An 18,184-nucleotide genomic window follows, 5' to 3' on the forward strand; every position below is an offset into this window, starting at 1 on the left:
TAGATTTTAAGATAAGGTATTGGGTGCCTTAATCATGCCAGTGAATTAGTCAACCTTTTGGTTTTAAGATACTGGGATGTGTTTTAAGAATTGTCTTGCATTGGCCTAAATACAGAGGCAGTCTTGGGCAAACACAGTAATTCTGTTTCGTTATTGAAGATATGTTTAACAACAAAACAGGACCTAATTTAAATAAGATTAAAGTGTGTATTTTATTTCCAATGACAATAACAATTGATGAACAGACGCCTAATACACACTACGAATTTTTAGACAGACAGTGACTGCTGTTAAAACTTTTATCTCCTGCCTGGGTGCTTTCACATTCCTTTGGTACTGCATTTGAAACATAGTCAGTTTCCAAAACACTAACATTCGAGAAAATATGTTTTAGAATAAACATATTACTTGTATTCTCTAAGTTTTATAGTCATCTAGATTTCCTGGCTTTGTTTTGCTTGTAGTTTTGCTTGTAGCAGTAATAATATGGCCAGTAGAGGACAGAAAGTTTTTAAACAGATAACACAAATAAGTTATATGTCTCTACTTAAAAATATATATGCAGTGTTTGATAGAGTATCCTCTTAGCTTTTCATTTTATGCAAGTGGCACATAATTTCAGTGCTGTTTCCTATTAGAAAGAAAATATAATTCAGGGTATCTCATTTTTCTAATTCAAATAAATATCTGATAAGTTTCTTACTGACTTTTTCTTTTTTCCTCCTACAGCTTTGGGAGCTCCTTTATAAATTACAATTTGTGTACACCTACATTGCCCCATGGCAGATTACCTGGGGTTCTGCTTTTCATGCTTTTGCTCAACCCTTTGCAGTGCCTCGTATCCTTCTAATTAAATTCCTATAGAAATGGGCAATGTTATCCTTCAAGAGAATGTTGGTTTATAAGCATCACTGTGTGTCAGATTATCAAAATTTTAAAATCTATACCCCCACTAATACCTTGTATTAACATCTGTAGCCACAGATCACCTAAACCTGAGAAGAGTCTCAAGGTTCTATAACTAAGTAATGCATATTTAAAAGTTTATGTTTCTGTATCTATTGAAAGGCCAGGAATATTTCATACATGAATGCAAAAAGTTTTAGAAATATTTTTAAGCAAAAGTAAAGGTTAGTAACCACATAGATGTTAAATAGACTTTTTATTTCTATAAATTTTAGTTTTAATCTTCTGAAAAATTAAATCTGAGTATCTACCTAAGAATCATATTTTTTACCAAATATGGTAAAATATTTGGTATTTTTACCAAATACATTTGGCAGATATTTACTTGGCTCTCTTCAAATCATGATGCCAGGTTGTACTTTCTAGACTGTGTCTTATTATGGTGACCCCTACACTCTTCAGTGATGCCCTCTTCTGTATTCCTCTGATGAAGCTCATTTGTTGATTGCTATAGTTGCAGTGTGTTGTGCAATGGTTTTGTGTGTATGTGTTTGTGTGCGTGTGCTTGCACTCAGGAATGCCGAGATCCTTAACCAGTTTTTCCAAAGATTCAGCCATGCTGTTTGTTCAGGCTGCTGTATCAGCCTTCTTTTCTACTCCCCTAAATCCCTTTCTGGGAAGTGCAATATTCATCACTTCATATGTTCGGCCTGTGAAATTCTGGGAAAGAGACTATAAGTGAGTAAAATAAAACACCTGAATTTTATTTTTACTGAGAAACTATTGACAGCATTCTTATAAGTAATAAATTTTAGTGAAGTATTTTGCAAAATTTTTCAACTCTTAAAAGTTTGAAAATTATGTAAAATTAGAGAACTAAGAAAAAGTTACTCTTATTTACTCTTTTTTTCTATTAATAAGATTTTAAAAAACATACTTGTTAAAAAAAATACTTGTAATTTAATCTGCTCATTTTCCCCTTTTAATGCTATTTCTTAGGATTGTTCCACGTTAACAATATCCTGAAACTTTGATATATGTTTCATCATTATAATAGTCATTAACTTCTCAAAGTTTTCTTAGAAATATGTTTCTTTAGCTAAATTTTTTATAGGTGGTTCTGATTTTTTATGAGGGGTACGTTTTTAATGACCATCTTTGTACATGAAGTATTTTCTCTATTTAGGCTTAATTCCTAGGCAAGTTGTTTAATGCACAGTAACTATCCTTATATCTAATCTCTCCACATTTTTTTTAATTAAAAAAAAAGAGGAATCAGAGAGGTTAGGGAGTTTAAACATTTAAAGGTTTTCAGTGTGTACTAACATATTGATTCAGAAAACAGCTTATACTAATTTATATTTCTATGTTCCCCATGATTGCCTTTCTACTCTTTTATAATTGGCATATATAATAGGTGAAAATGGTAATCTTAACTTTTATACAATCATCTTGTGGATTTGAAACTTTCATTCTGGTCTTTATCAAAAGCCACAGTGATGATTTCCTTTTTGTTAAATATAAGTATTATTCCCATCCTATTATTTTCTTCTGAGCCAACTTAAATTTAGTCCAAGATAATGTTCAGAAGTTTTTAAACTTTTTTTGTCTCAGAGCCCCTTTATAATCTCAAATGTTATTGAAGTCTCCAAAGATTTTTTTTTTAAAATATAGGCTTTACCAACCAATATTTACTGTATCAGTGATGAGTAGTTCTGAGTAAAAACTCAGAATATTTTGAATGTTTATTAACTAATTTTTATAATAATAATAAAACAACCCATAATATGTTAATATAAATAACATTTTTGTAAGGATGATAACTATATTTCCTATCCCACCAATAATATAAGTGAGAATGCCATTATCTTTATAGTTTTATAAATCTCTTTTATATTTACTTTCATAAAAGACAGATTCTCATATCTCTGTCTGCATTTAATTTGTTGCAATATGTTGTTTTGATTAAAATATATGAAGAAAAGCTGACCTACACAGACATATAGTTGAAAAAGAAGTATTTTAATAGCTTTTTTCAGACATTGTGGCTATTCTTTGGTCCTTCAATCAAAGCCAATAAATAGTTTCCTAAAGATTAATTGCAATGTGGAATCTAAAACTATATCCATGAATTTTTGGAACTATGTTATGTTAAATTCCACTAATAGACCTTATACTTCAAGTGGCTCTTTCATCCATACATATTCTTATAACATATCTATCATTTGCAAAATACTGGTTCACTCAGTAATATAGATCTTCCAAAATTTGACACATTCCACTGCATGATATTTTAAAAAAATATTCATATCACTACCAATCTCAAAAGAAAAGTCTTTAAGTACTGAGAAGCTATCAAACTCATGGTAGAATATGTGTTTCCTAAAATTATAATTTTTTTTTGAAAACTTGATTTTTATTATTGGCAGTAGATACTGTCAGTTGTTTTCCATGAAATGACATACTCACTTTATTTTTGAGAAATGCCTATCAAATACCCAAGTTTGAATTATTGTTGTTTATCTGTCAACTATAAATAAAAGAATTCCATGAATAAAAGAAGCAAATGCTGCATGCAATTCAAACTGTTGCATAAATGCTTTCCCTTGAGGATGGTTTCCCTCATCGTCCCACTGTCCTACTTCAGAATACAGCAGCAGTTCTTTGTGTGCATTCTGCCATACACAACTTAAAAGTACATTTATTGAGGGTATGCAGTTTAATAAAGATACTATTTTTTGCTTTTTTAAAAACAAAATTAGAATTTATTTTCTTGTGCTTGAGTGGGTAGTGAAACGATAGTACAGTTCACTGCCACTACCTTGACTCATATTAAAACCAGCAATCTTAGCAGTTCTTTTGCACCATCAGAGCAGTTGTCAGCACAATAATTAAAGGCAAATAACAGCTCAGTGTTACTATGAAAATAGTTTTGATCTGGAAAACTCTCTGAGAGGATCTTGAGTTACCTACTTCGTGTTCTGTGGGCCACATTTTGGAAACCACTGTTCTAAAGAACACTATACCACTGGACATTAATAGATGTGCTTTCCCCTTGTAAAGAGTGCTCCATGCACTGTAAGCTTAAGATTTGTATACATTATGCATTTTTTCATCCTGGTCAATTTTATTTTTTACATTAGACTCATTGATGTCCTTAAAGATTATTCTGTGGAACACCAGTTAGGAAAAAACTGCTGTGTTTATGTATGATGGAGGTGAAAGAGTAAAATAAAATCCTGAAATCCTAAAATTGTGCTAACCAGGAATTTTATCAATTTACCAATCATTGGTTTCTCCCAGAGATTCTCATAAAGTGATAATACTTATTTTATCTATATTGTATTGTTTACTCCCTTTAAATTATTAAACATTTTTTAAATATAAAAAGTTTGCTAAAATGTTTTCTTTTGCCTCTTCAGCACAAAACGAGTGGATCATTCAAATACCAGGTTGGCTTCCCAGCTTGATAGAAATCCAGGTAATAGCTCTGCTTGTGAATGAAGAAGTAAATCTAAAGAGTTTGTTTTATACACATACATACACACATTTATCTTGTACACATACATAAGTATTTTCTTTTAAAGTTCACTCCCACATTTTAGGAATCCCGTGTGGATTACAAATGTTCATTTTTAAAGATCTAAAAATCATCTGCTTTTTTTTAAGCGATAGCAAAATATATGTAAATTAAAGTATCTACAACTTATATACCCATCTTTTATAAAATTCATTGTAAGAATATTGATAAGAATAAGAAACACCATTTAAAGATTTTTCTTATGTGGGTTAAAAGGTAGAACACAAAGTAAAACCATGTGGCCAGCTATTTTGAAGAGTATGTGTTCTAATTGTGACCGCTACATGTTTTATTAATATGTTTGCTTCCCACCTTCCTCAAAATTTAAGTAATTATTAACTTCAATACATTTCATTTGTTTTCTACAGAGATGTTATCTAAGAGAACCAAATAGCCACTCAAGACAGAGCTTCAGTGGATGGCAGTTTGGTGGTGGTGTTATTTAAATTCTAGTTCATAGTTTTGACATTTGAGAAACACCCTTTGTCAGCCCACCCACTAGTAATCAAACACAGAGGGAACAGATCTCACTTCCCCAGCCTAAGAGATTAACATACCAACTAGCTTTCCAATGTATTAATTTACTATAAGAAATATTTTCCCAAATCAACCGAAATAAACTGTAATATTTGTATTCTTTTGACTTGTAGATTCTTCATCTGCTCTGTCTGCTTGAGAAACTGAGTTATAATAATCAGATTGATTTATTATAATTATAAAATTGGATTTAGGAGTAGTAGTTGTTTGGCTTTAATGGTTGTTGTTCATCACATTCTGGTAGACAAAGCAACCATCCCAGCTTTCACATGTCCTTGTAAGTGACTTGGAATCTTCATGACACTAATAAAAAGACCCTGACCTTAATTAATAGGTACACTTTTGTAACAGGCAAACAGAATACTAAAATATAGCCCTTTTACTGACATTAGAGTCTGGGTTCCACTTTCTTAATAATTATTTTCTTAATTATTTTAAGTTGAGCACAAATAAGTAATAAATTATTATTATTATTATACTTTATTATTTAGTTCAGCTGAATTTAAAATAATTACTAAGCTTTGTATATTTTGCCTTTCTCTAATCCTATAGTCTAGGCACCCAATTACAGACTGATGCTTTGGGTGTTCCTTCTAGATATGGTTATCTCCTTTATTTGGTGATGTTTCATCTTAATTTTTTTCTTAAAGGATGATTCTACTAACTTTCGTAGGTTCTATTCTGCTGTTTCTGTGTATACAGTTTATTTCTACTAAGCTAATATTCGTCATCTCAATATACAGGCTTGTTTTTGAACTGGCTTCTTTTTGTTTTATACTGTCTTGTATTGTATTACTCACTTCTTCCACCAGTATGTCTTTTTGTTCTAGTTCAGTTTTCTTTTATCTTTTTCATTTCTCTTGTGTGGTTTAAATTATAAGGCATAGTTTATTGAACATTGATAAAAAGGAATATGAACTATTAAAAAATTGGAAAATACTGTAGATTTCATCTAATCCATTCCCATATTTTATGGATGGAAACCAGAGATTAATAGATATTATATGGCTTCTAACTCTTAATTTTGAAACTTTCCCCATTATACCCTTCATTTCACTTTTATATAGAAATTGTAATGGTTTCAATATTAATTTCCTCTCAAAAAAATAGAGACACAGCTGTAACTGGAAACTAGTTTTAAAATTTTAAACAGTCTTGTTGGTTGATATAAAGGGGTCTTAAGATAGATAAAGTTTGACATTTTTTTAATCCCTTCTTTTAGGATCAGATGACAACAATCTGAATTCCATCTTTTATGAACATTTAACCAGATCCCTACAACACAGTCTCTGTGGTGATTTGCTCCTTGGACGGTGGGGAAACTACAGCACAGGGGACTGTTTCATTCTTGCCTCAGACTACCTCAACGCACTTGTACACCTTATAGAGATAGGCAATGGACTGGTCACTTTCCAGCTGCGAGGACTTGAATTCAGAGGTAAGACACTCATTTACCTTTCATTGGTATAGTGTTTTTCTGTGACACCTAAATTTATGTGCTTATATCTCAAGTCAAAAGTTATAAATTAGACCTTTGGAGTTGTAAGAAAAGGTGTTAGAGTAATTTTTAGATTTTTTTCCACATTTCATATTCAGAGGAGAATCATTTTTATGGTGCCCAATATATGGAAAGGTAGAATTATTACTATATAATTGCCTTGCTTTCCTGGCAATGTTTTTCTGTTGTTTTGTGCTTGCTTTTGCCAATCTCTTTTTGTAACCAGTTCCTTATTTTTGTTGTATGACTGACAGCATAGAATGCTGTGTTTTTATGAGGCAGATATACCTAACCAAGTTACCTCATATAAATGCCATGTCCTCAGCCATTTTTTTATTGAGGTGAAATTCATATATCACAAAATTAACATCTTAAAGGTAAAACAAATCAGTGGCATTTAGTACATTCAAAATGTTGCATAACTACCACCTGTTTAGTTTCAAGATATTTTCATCACCCAGAGCCCATAAGCCCATCCCTTTAATTCTCCCACCAGCTTCAATAATTTTATATATGACAAATGAAGCTATTTTTACACAGAAAATCATACATTGAGAAACATATCCATTTGATGTAATCACCTGCTGTATGTTGAATACTTTATAAGCATGACTAAAAAATCGTATTAAGGAATTGAAGAAAGTCCTATTAATTTATATCTTTCCACTCTAGGGTCCATTTGGACTGAGTTTTAGAGAGAGCCTCTATGCTGGTTTTTTTTTTTTTTTTGTAGGACCCTCGCCAGTGGCCAGGGGTCGAACTAGCGCTGCAGAGGCTGCGGGCAGCCTCGCAACCCAGTGCTCAACCACGGCGCCACTAGGGGAGGCCCTCTATGCTGTGTTTTGATCTTATCTATGCATTAGGTATTTTTCACCTGGAAGAGGATCAAGTCAGACCTGTGCCTATAGCTTTAGTTTCCCCCTGGTGTAATCAGAAGGCTGCATGCACCTTTGTTATGTAATACATTTGTTAATGTAGTAAGCTTTTCTAGAAGTTAGTTTATTTTCTTTGTCCAACTCCCTCTATCAGTTCCCTCTTCCTTTCTTTCAAAATGTTCTATTCTTGTTTTAGATAATTCTTTTTGCTCCATCAGGAGACCAGGACCTTAATTCCATTTCTTCTATGTATGCTCTTAACCATTGCTGTTCAAATCTAACCCAGTTCCAGTCACCCTAAAGTCAGCACCTTCTCATCACTATACTTATAACTTATATTTAAATTTAATTTTTTTTTTTACAAATGTGCATGTGAAGACTATTTTATCTAGCTCTATGTGTGATCTGGAAGGGGTCCTTCTTATATGTTCATCATGTTCATCAGAAATTCTCTAAATTGATCCAAATTTCCAGTCTCCCAGCTTTCACACTCTGGTACCAAACAGATTCAAGTACAATTTTGGGTACATTCTTTGCAGTCCAACTCTCAATATTTGCCAGGCAAAACTGCAATCAAATCTGTCTGGGAACAGAGTACTCCCTATTGACTCTACTCATGCTGGGTACCTGTAAATCGTCAATCAGCTATAATGATTTTTTTATTAAAGGCAAATTTGATCATGTGTCTTCCATGCTTAGCATTTTCAGTAGCTTCCCATGGTGTTAAAATAGAACTCAAGCTCCTAAACATGTCATACAACATTGTATGATCTGGTCTCTGCCGCTTTTTTCTATCTCTTTTTACACCATCCTCCTCACTCAGTCTATATACTGACCTTTTGTCTGTGTTTCAGCTGTAATGAATTCTATATTAAGGGCTCCTTATTGCCCTTCCCTTGGCCCAGAAAACACCAGCCATCTCCCTTCCTCTCACCATTCTTCCGCCTAGCTGATATCTTAATTATCTTCAAGAATTAGCCTAAATGTCACCTTTTCAGAGATCCTTTACCAATCGCCTGTCTCACATGATTCTCATATCATCCTGTTTTTATTTCCTTAGTATTAAGCATAGTTATAATTTTATATTTATTTGTTTCAAGTTTAATTCTTCCCTTCAAGTTTAATTCTTCCCTAGTCCACGGATTGGCAAACTTTTTCTATATAACATCAGATAAAATAATTTTAAGCTTTTGAAGCTATGCGCATTCTCTATTACATATTATTCTTTTTTTTTTTCCTTTTAAACAGCCCTCTAAAAGTATAAATATCATTCTTAGCTTACATTTGACCCAGGGCTGTATTTTTTTTTTTAAAGATTTATTTTTATTTATTTATACAAGCACTGGGTACAGTCAGAAGCACGGGAGGGTGAGAGAATTCACCAGAGCCAGAGCAGGTAGCAGAGCAGGCAGACTGACGAAACACACTGCTGAGGGGAGCAGCAGGCAGCAGGAGAGGTCTTCGCGCCATGTGGGACCCTCCTCTGGCTGCCGGGGAGCAGCCGGGGATTGAACAGGTGCTGCAGAGGCTGCCGGCAGCTTCGCAACCCAGCGCTCAACCGCTGCACCACCGGGGAGGCCCTCCCAGGGCTGTATTTTATAGACCTTTGCTATAGATTGTAAACTTCTCAAGGACAGAAATCATACCTGTTTCACTTGATTCATATTCATTCATTCACTTCATTCTGTATCCAACACCTATTCATAGCAGTTAGCATATAGGTCATAATTGTTTAATTTTGTAGAATGATTAAATAATGTAAATATATAGCCTTTTTCCTCCTTCCTCCTCCCTTGAGAACTCTCTAAGGTATGATTATATGCTTGCTTAAATGTTGTGGTATTTGCTTATTTTCTTTCCTTCAGAATGTTACCCCTATTCCATGTATCTCCTGTCTCTCAAAATATTAAATAGAAAATATTCATATTTTGCCTGGCAGATATTTGGATCTGTGAGGCATTTTGAGGTCTTTTGTGGGCTATACTCTAATAAGCCAGTTTAATTCCTTTGATTTTAATGTCTCTCATAGTGAATGCTGAATTTTAAGTGATACTAAATTAAATAAATTTCTTAATTTCCTACAGGTCTTGGTTAAACTAACTCTTAAATTTTTTATTTACTTACATTTTTATTTTACTGATTTTTCTCAAGGTTCTTTCCAAGGTGAATTTTATATCGACATTTTGAGTAACTAGTTTGCCTATCAAAATTTTTGATTAGAACTTCTACCATGGTAATATTTTATTGGTACATGCTACTTCTACCAAGAATGGTTTCCAAGTCAAACTTTATGGGTCAGAAACTTATTAGGTTGACTGAATTCCTTTTAATTTCTGCTCAAATTAATTTTAAGCTATCTAGTTTTCATAATTATTTTTACAGTAGAATTCATGATGGGGTGAATAAAAATCTGTCTAATCCAGGAAGCAATTGGCAGTAGTTCCTTGAAATCTTTTTTCAATATAATTGTTAATTACTGTCCTTCTCGTTGACTTCATTTTTTTAAACAATATATTACTATGCTATGTTGTTGTAGAAATTATTCTTGGGATTTGAATGGTAGAATAAGAACATCCTACTTGAAATCAATTACGCTGTTCACTTTATTCTGTTGTTCTAATCAAGAGCTTCATTCTGTCTCTCTTGAACAAATGTGAAAACCTCCAAATTCCCTATGTTTCTTCTCATATACTGCTACAAAGTGATCTGCATAAAGTGTCGCTCTCATTATGTTGTTTCTTTTACTTAAAAACCTTTTACTGACTTCCTAGAAAGATGAGAAAATATACTAAAAAAAGGAATAACACATACAACCTAAAGAATAGATCCAACTCCTTACCATAATTAAAAAAATTCAGACTCAGGAAGTTTCTTCAAGAAATGGAATAATTCTTCTGCCCTCTGTAATTTATTTTAGCACATAGGTAAGAAGGAAAATTTCTCAAGGCTTCTTATAAAACCAGTGTAACACTGATGTCAAAATATGACTTAACTGGCTGAGTAACTGCAGTTTAATTTACTTATATAGATGTAAAAATCTTCAACCCCCCAAAAAAGCTAAAACCAGGAATACCTTTTTAAGTATTTCTCAACAATTCAGCTGTTTTTCATTTTTGAAATTAAGTATTAAAAGGCAAATGAATAGAAGTTATCTTCAATAGATCTAAGGAGAAAAACAATATAATACCCTCTCAAAAGCTGTCACAAGACTCACTTCCATTTTTGGTTTAAAAAATACTTTATACAATTATATACATCTTTATTCTGAAGAAAATGTCTATGTATACCATGCACATTTAATTAAACAAATTAAAACTTGTAATGGTCAATCAACTCCAGCAAGGTTTCCTGTTAATGCCCAGTCAAGACAGGATTTTTCTTATCACTGCTGTGTAATGTATTTGGAAGTGTTTGCCCACATAATTAATTAAATAAGAAAATAAAATAATATAATTAGAGGTTTCTAGAATACCAAACAGTAAGTTCATTAGCATGACCAAGCTTACCTCTTTAGCCTTGTCTTTCATCATATTACCATTAACCGGGTCTACATTTCATGGCATCTTTTTCTCTGTAAAACAGGAGTGCAATATTCCTTTAGAAATTTAGGCAAGCTACATGTATGTGCATGTATGCAGGTATATGTATAGGCAATCCTTAGCATATGTCTAAAACATATGAACTGCAAATGATAGGTGTTAAACATGGGTGGTATAGATATTCTCTCTAAAGGAAAACATTATTGAACATTCCCACTTACAATGTAACTCAACTATGTGCCTTTATAAAATTAATTATAATCATCTTACAGACCTTCATTAATATAAGCAGTTTATAAATTAAATGGAAGCAAGACCACAGAATAAGAAAAAATTAACATTAATGTGATTAATGATGTTTTGGTGGCACTAGATTCTAAATTTAATCTGATTTTATGCTTTTATTCCAGTAACACTAATAATAGAGAAGCCTGTTGATAAGTATCTTGTATCAATGAATGTAACTTCAAAGAATTACTTGGTAGTCTGTAGAATAATCAGACCTCATATCTAAGTGAAACTTTGTTAGTAGGTAAACCTGAAATGTCAATAATGTAATCTTACTGCCTTATTTTTTTAAGATTTATTTATTTATTTATACAAGCACTGGGTACAGTCAGAAGCGCGGGAGGGTGAGAAAATCCACCAGAGCCAGAGCGGGGAACAGAACAGGCAGACTGACAAAATACACTGCTGAGGGGAACAGCGGGTGGCAGGAGAGGTCTGCGTGCCATGTGGGACCCTCGCTGGCGACTGGGGATCGAACCAGCACTGCCGAGGCTGCGGGCAGCTTCGCAGCCCAGCGCTCAATTGCTGCACCACCAGGGGAGGCCCCTTACTGATTATTGTTAGACTTGACAATAGAAACTTTTAATTGTGTATTTAATAATAAATTATAACGAACTATTATAAGCTATATACCCAAATTAGCAGGATTTAGGTAATGTTTGTTTACAGAATGGACAGTATGCTAGTAATTTAAGCTCAGGTTCTTTTGAGTTCTCTATGTCAGTCTATATATTTTGCCCTGGGATGATTCTACTTTCATCGTCCTCAAAACTTAATGAGATGTACCTTTATTCACTTCATTTGAATATAATTATAGATCCAAATTTGAAAAGTTTGGGAATTGATGTATCAAAATTAAGGTTACATTGCTGCACTAGTTCCAGAAATTTGAGTGTCCTAATGCGTATTGTGATTCTGCAGGAGAGGAATTTATATATAATATGCCTGATTTCTGGAGCTTGGTGTAGTTTGTTAATGAACATTCTAAGGCAAATTAACCACATACTTTCAATCCCTATAATAGGTGTCTTTTTTCTAACTTCTTTTATTTTTGAAACATTCCTTTTTCTACCTCATGGTTTCTCCTTTTTTGTAATGTTCTCTATCTCTTTAAGGTACTTATTGTCAACAACGGGAAGTAGAGGCCATTACTGAAGGTGTTGAAGAAGATGAAGGATTTTGCTGTTGTGAACCTGGCCATATTCCTCATGTGCTTTCATTTAATGCTGCATTTAGCCAGCGCTGGCTAGCTTGGGAAGTGATAGTAACTAAGTATATCCTGGAGGGTTATAGTATCACTGACAATAGTGCTGCTTCTATGCTTCAAGTCTTTGATCTCCGGAAAGTGCTCACTACTTACTATGTTAAGGTAAGGGACTATGCCTACTTGGATCTTCTGATAATCAGAAGCTCTTCTTGGAAAAGACTCTCATGTGTATGTGTGCTTACACATAGATGTTTTTAAATATCTGCTTTGCTTCTGAATAAAGATTTAAATGCCCTAGAATCCAGTAAAGTCATTAAAATATACCTGTGACCATCTTGCTATTCCTTTAGTGGAACTTATTTCATTTGTTTACTAATATTAACACCTACCATTTGTAGTTCATATGTTTTATTTATTTATTTTTTTAATAGAGGCTTGTTTTATTTATATATTTATTTGTTTGTTTGTTTATACAAGCACTGGGTACAGTCAGAAGCGCGGGAGGGTGAGAGAATTCACCAGAGCCAGAGCGGGGAGCAGAGCAGGCAGAAGGACCGAAGTACACTGCTGAGGGGAGCAGCGGGCGGCAGGAGAGGTCTGCGCGCCATGTGGGATCCTCCTCCGGTGGCCGGGGAGCAGCCGGGGATTGAACCCGCGCGGCAGAGGCCGCGGGCAGCTTCGCAACCCAGCACTCAACCGCTGCGCCACCGGGGAAGCCCATGTAGTTCATATGTTTTAGACATTATGCTAAGGATTGCCTATACATATACATGCACATACATGTATCTTGCCTAAATTTCTAAAGGAATATTGCAGTCCTGTTTTACAAATAAGCAAATTAAGCATCAGAAGTTAACTTTCCCAGAGTAGTCTAATTGCAAGTGAAGCTAAGGATTTAAAATTCAGATTTGTCTGATTCTTAAGCCCTGCTGTTAACTACTGCTTTTAACAACTGAATAAAATATCACAAGATTCAAGACCAACCTTACTTGTAACACCAACTGTAATTTCACAGTTCCCAAGACCACTTTCAGGTTCAATAATTTGCTAGAAGGATTCATAAAATTCAGCAAAGCTATTACACTGATGGTTAAGATTTATTACAGTGGAAGGATAAAAATTAAAGTCACCCAAAGGAAGAGGCACACAGGACAGGTCCAGGGACACCAAGACGTGACTTTCTAACTGTTCTCTCCCAGTGGAGTGTGTATAAGCAATGGATATTTCTCCCAACAACCTTGTGTGACAAGACTTATGAAATGTTACCAAATGTTACCAAGGACGCTCCCCTGAGGTTCCGTATGTAGGGCGTGTAGCCACTTAGATGTGGTTGTCCATCCAACCTTATTCTCTAGCTCCTCCAGAAGTCAAATTGGTAACATATGACTCTAAGCCCCCAGGTGAAGAAAGACTATCAGCTAGGACATACCAAGGGATTAGAGATTACCTCCTGTGTGCAAACAGCGAACCTCTCTTTTGGCAAGGTTGGTTCTTTTCTGCACAGGTATTCTATTTTTGCAAAAAATGTCACAGAAATACGGGATGGTCATGATTTGAAGACTTGCAAGTGAAGCCATTATTTTAAGAGGGATATGTGTGCTAAATTTTATTGGCCCAAATCTGAATTTTTCATTGCCTCTGTTACTACCATATATACCACCTTATTTGTGCTTATGGGTGAACTTTGAATCTTCTATTTAATGTTTGGTTAAACATAACCTCAAGTAGGTGAAGAAGTTTATTTTGAAACATTTTTTTTTTTAAAGATTTATTTATTCATGCATACAAGAACTAGGGTACAGGCCAGATGTGCGGGAGGGTGAGAGGATTCACCAGAGACAGAGCGGGGAATAGAACAGGCAGATTGACTGAAATACACTGCTGAGGGGAGCAGCAGCTGAGACAGGAGAGATCTGCCATGCCACGTGGGTATCTCCCTAGCCAGCCGGGATTGAACCCACACTGCAGAGGCTGTGGACAGCTTCAACAACGCTGTGCTCTTTTTGTTTCTAAATATGTATATGTTTGTTGCTTTATTACTATATTTTTATAACTTGCCCTAGGATCACAAGATAGTTTAATAGCTTTCTATGAGAAATAACTCAAAATAGTTGCACCATTATAAAGGTTTTTCATCTTTCTTAAAGACCTAAATTCAAAAGTTCTTAAATTTGTGGACTAGAATTGTTTTGAGATTGTCTTGCTGAATTTATGGTGGTGATTTTTTAAATATTAAATTTTTTTTCATTCAATAAAGCATCTTTAAAAAAGATATACTTTGTAGTATTGAGCTAGAATAATATATTTTTGAGTCATACTATCAGTATAAACAGTTGGAATTTATTTACTGAGGAATTAGCGCTAATACAAATTGTTTTTTATCCTGCATTTTTTTCCTTTTCCTCAATAGGGTATCATTTATTATGTTACAACCTCTTCTAAGTTAGAGGAGTGGCTCGCTAATGAGACAATGCAGGAAGGACTGCGTCTATGTGCGGATCGAAATTATGTTGATGTAGACCCAACATTTAATCCAAACATTGATGAAGACTATGACCATCGGCTAGCAGGCATATCCAGGGAGAGTTTCTGTGTGATTTACCTCAATTGGATAGAATATTGTTCTTCCCGAAGAGCAAAGGTAGAATTTATTTCATTTGTATCTCTTTTGAATTTGTTTTTCCAAAGATGGAAAGAATATTTCTATTGGTTATTATAAGCCAATTTTTCCAGGTTTTCCTTTTTCTAACCTTCTAAGTAACAGAGCCTGAAGGTTCATTATGGTTGGGCCAACTGGTCGTCTCTGCCAAAGCGGGTTAAAGCATCCTCATCCCTTCATTTGCATTGTCATAATCACACTGTTCAGATAAGTACTCCTTGTATTGAAGACCCTAAACTGGTGAAATAAAGTGCACATTATGACCTACAGAATGAGGAGGGTAACCCTTTTTAAGTTTGGCAGGTGGCTCGCTCAGCATCTGTGCTCCCACGTTGCTGAAGTAAAACCCCAAGGTCGTTTTAATTGAATGCAGTTTCAGTATACTCACACAGAGTCAAGCCATAAGATTTATTACTGACAGGTACCATGGGATGGGGGTGAGAAGGTATGCAGAGAGCCAGGGGAAGGGCAGTCCTCCATCCAAGGTCATGAGCACACAGGGTATAGAGAACAAGGTAGCAGGTGATACTGGCCAATAAGGGGCACTAAAACTGGCCAAGGACATCACCCAAATAGTTTACCTGTCACTGTCTGAGTTCTTCACCCACACACACAATTGCAAGACCACTCAGGTTCAGGGATTTATTTAATGAACAAGGGAAAAGAGAGTCACTGAGGCCACAAATGACCATTTACCTCACCCAAAGCAGTGCAAACAAAAGGCATCTAAGATGCAATCTTTACTATCTTTACTCCTGTACAAATAATGTGGGTAATGAAATAATTTCCCTTTTTCATTTGCTGCTTTTAAGATTTTTCTCTTAAAACTTCCCAGTTTTAATTATAATGTGCCTTGGCATAGTTTTCTTCATGTTTCTTGTTCTTAGAGTTCATTGAGAGTCTTAAAGCCATATGTATATGGTCTTTATCTGATTTGGAAAGTTTTCAGTTATTATTTTTTCAAAATTTTTGTTCCTTTTTTGGGAACTCCCATTATATTTATTTAGGCTGCCTGCTATCCCACAGATGAGCTGGATTTGGGAGCTCTTTTATTTTTCTTCTGTTATTTATTATGCTATTTATTTTATTCCATCCATTTTTTTTCAGTCTTTGACATTGCATATTTGTATCTCATGTGACTAAATTTGTGCATTTTATATAAATCTTCCATGTCTCCACTTAACATGCTCATTTGAGTTTATAGAATATAGTTATAATATAGGATATTAGATTTAGGATTTAAAGATTTCAAAAAACCTCTTTATGCACATTCATACTTTATTTTGTTTCATTAGGTTTCATGAGTACTTTTATTTGAAGATAGAAAGTATGTACTAGTTGAGTTTTATATATGCTGATTTATTAAATAGTTATCTTCTGATTTGTTAAATGCTTAAGTACCTTTCTAATATCTAATATATATATATATATTTTTTTTTTTTTTGCAGCCGCTGGACGTGGACAAAGATTCATCCCTGGTGACTCTTTGTTATGGACTCTGTGTTCTGGGACGGAGAGCTTTGGGCACTGCATCTCATCATATGTCCAGGTAAGGAAGGCATTTCTGTTTTCATGAAGTTATTGTGTGATGCTGTGTAACCTAATTCTGAAAATAAGAAATAGTTTTTTTGTGGGCACATTCTATGCAAAGTTTATTGTAAAGGTCTCGTGTAGATCTTTTTGCTGAACATAATTGAGTTCTACTAAATGGCTAACAGCTGATTTATAATAAAATTGTAATCATAATTTAATGGATTTAAGACTTTAAAAAAAATCACCCTGTAACATCTGATTGGTCTTCTCCCATATAAAACTATTTTTCTAACAATTCACATTTTTTAATTTTTCTTATTTCCTCTCATATTTTGGTTCAGAGCATTTATATTTTTAATATAGTTGTACACTAAATTTGGGGTCTCAAAATATAAACTGACTTTTTCGACATGTATCCAACTGAATTAGAATTAAGATAACACATATTTTAATTTTCTTTTATGATTACTTCATGTTTTCCGTTAGGCCCACAATTTCTTTTTACTTGCATACTATCTGCATGTATTATTTTCATGGACTCACTACCACACAGGTTCATAAATAAGGGTCCCACATCAAACAGACCCTATCCATGATACAAATTTCTGACAATAGCTCATAGAGTCTCTATTTTGAAAACACTCCTTGATATTTCTGACTTACAACCAAATGTAAGAATCAGTGTAATGGAAGACCTTTGTCAAAATATGTAAACTTTTATTTCTAATCTTAACAGTAATTTAGAGTCATTCCTCTATGGATTGCATGCCCTGTTTAAGGGAGATTTCCGTATTTCTTCAATTCGAGATGAATGGATATTTGCTGACATGGAATTGCTAAGAAAAGTAGTAGTCCCTGGAATCCGTATGTCCATTAAACTTCATCAGGTAAGAAGAGGAAATATCTAATGTATTACTGCTGTTTAATGGTACTTCTTCACTTGATATCCAAATTATGTGTCTTAGGAACCTTTTGAGAAATATTCTCATCTGAAATGTGAAAAACATGATTCATAGCAAGATAGTAAATCTTAAAAGCCTGAATCTGTGTTTCTAACATTGAACTTGAATATTAATATTGGAGAGTGACTGATATGGACATAAACTTAAGGAAAAATTAAAGCATTGACTAATGGGAAATATGGGTCTTTGGCCCTTTATTTCTTGCTTTGACTTCATGTGATTGTTATTCACACATCTTCTGTAGGTGAATGTTATGCAACTCCCAGCTCAGTGTAGTAACATCTCAGGAGTGTTATAAATGCTGCTGTCACTGAACTATGAGTTTCATTTAGCATGTTAAATAGAATAATAGATGATTAGGACAGATTTAGCCTTAGTTAAATAATCCTAGGAGGGCAATAAAATTAAAATGAGACAAAAATACATATGCAAAGCCTTGGATCATTTTTCAGTAATACATTATGAAATTAAATTTTGGCACTTTCTGCTCTAATCATTCCACTTGACAGTAGTTACAGATCTAATGATAGAGACCGTGTGATAAAACTCATTAAAATGCATCTGTGTTGCTCAAATCTAATTGACTCTTTTTCCCCCCAA

At 34.0% G+C, this 18,184-nt stretch overlaps 1 protein-coding gene across 2 annotated transcripts in view; it reads left to right on the top strand.

Moving 5' to 3' along the window:
• The window catches only part of PCNX1 (pecanex 1), a gene marked incomplete at both ends in the record, with an annotated part of 141,965 nt that overhangs the window by 112,055 nt on the left and 11,726 nt on the right, over positions 1–18,184 (top strand). For both annotated transcript variants that reach the window (XM_084241226.1, XM_084241227.1), the window contains 8 exons: positions 730–838; positions 1,515–1,644; positions 4,329–4,387; positions 6,246–6,461; positions 12,339–12,592; positions 14,841–15,071; positions 16,538–16,638; positions 17,359–17,509. In XM_084241226.1, coding sequence (XP_084097352.1) covers positions 730–838; positions 1,515–1,644; positions 4,329–4,387; positions 6,246–6,461; positions 12,339–12,592; positions 14,841–15,071; positions 16,538–16,638; positions 17,359–17,509 — 1,251 coding nt within the window. The remainder of the gene's footprint in view (positions 1–729; positions 839–1,514; positions 1,645–4,328; positions 4,388–6,245; positions 6,462–12,338; positions 12,593–14,840; positions 15,072–16,537; positions 16,639–17,358; positions 17,510–18,184) is intronic.

Source organism: Talpa europaea (genome assembly GCF_964194135.1).
Source record: "Talpa europaea genome assembly, chromosome: 8".
NCBI classification, from domain to species: domain Eukaryota; kingdom Metazoa; phylum Chordata; class Mammalia; order Eulipotyphla; family Talpidae; genus Talpa; species Talpa europaea.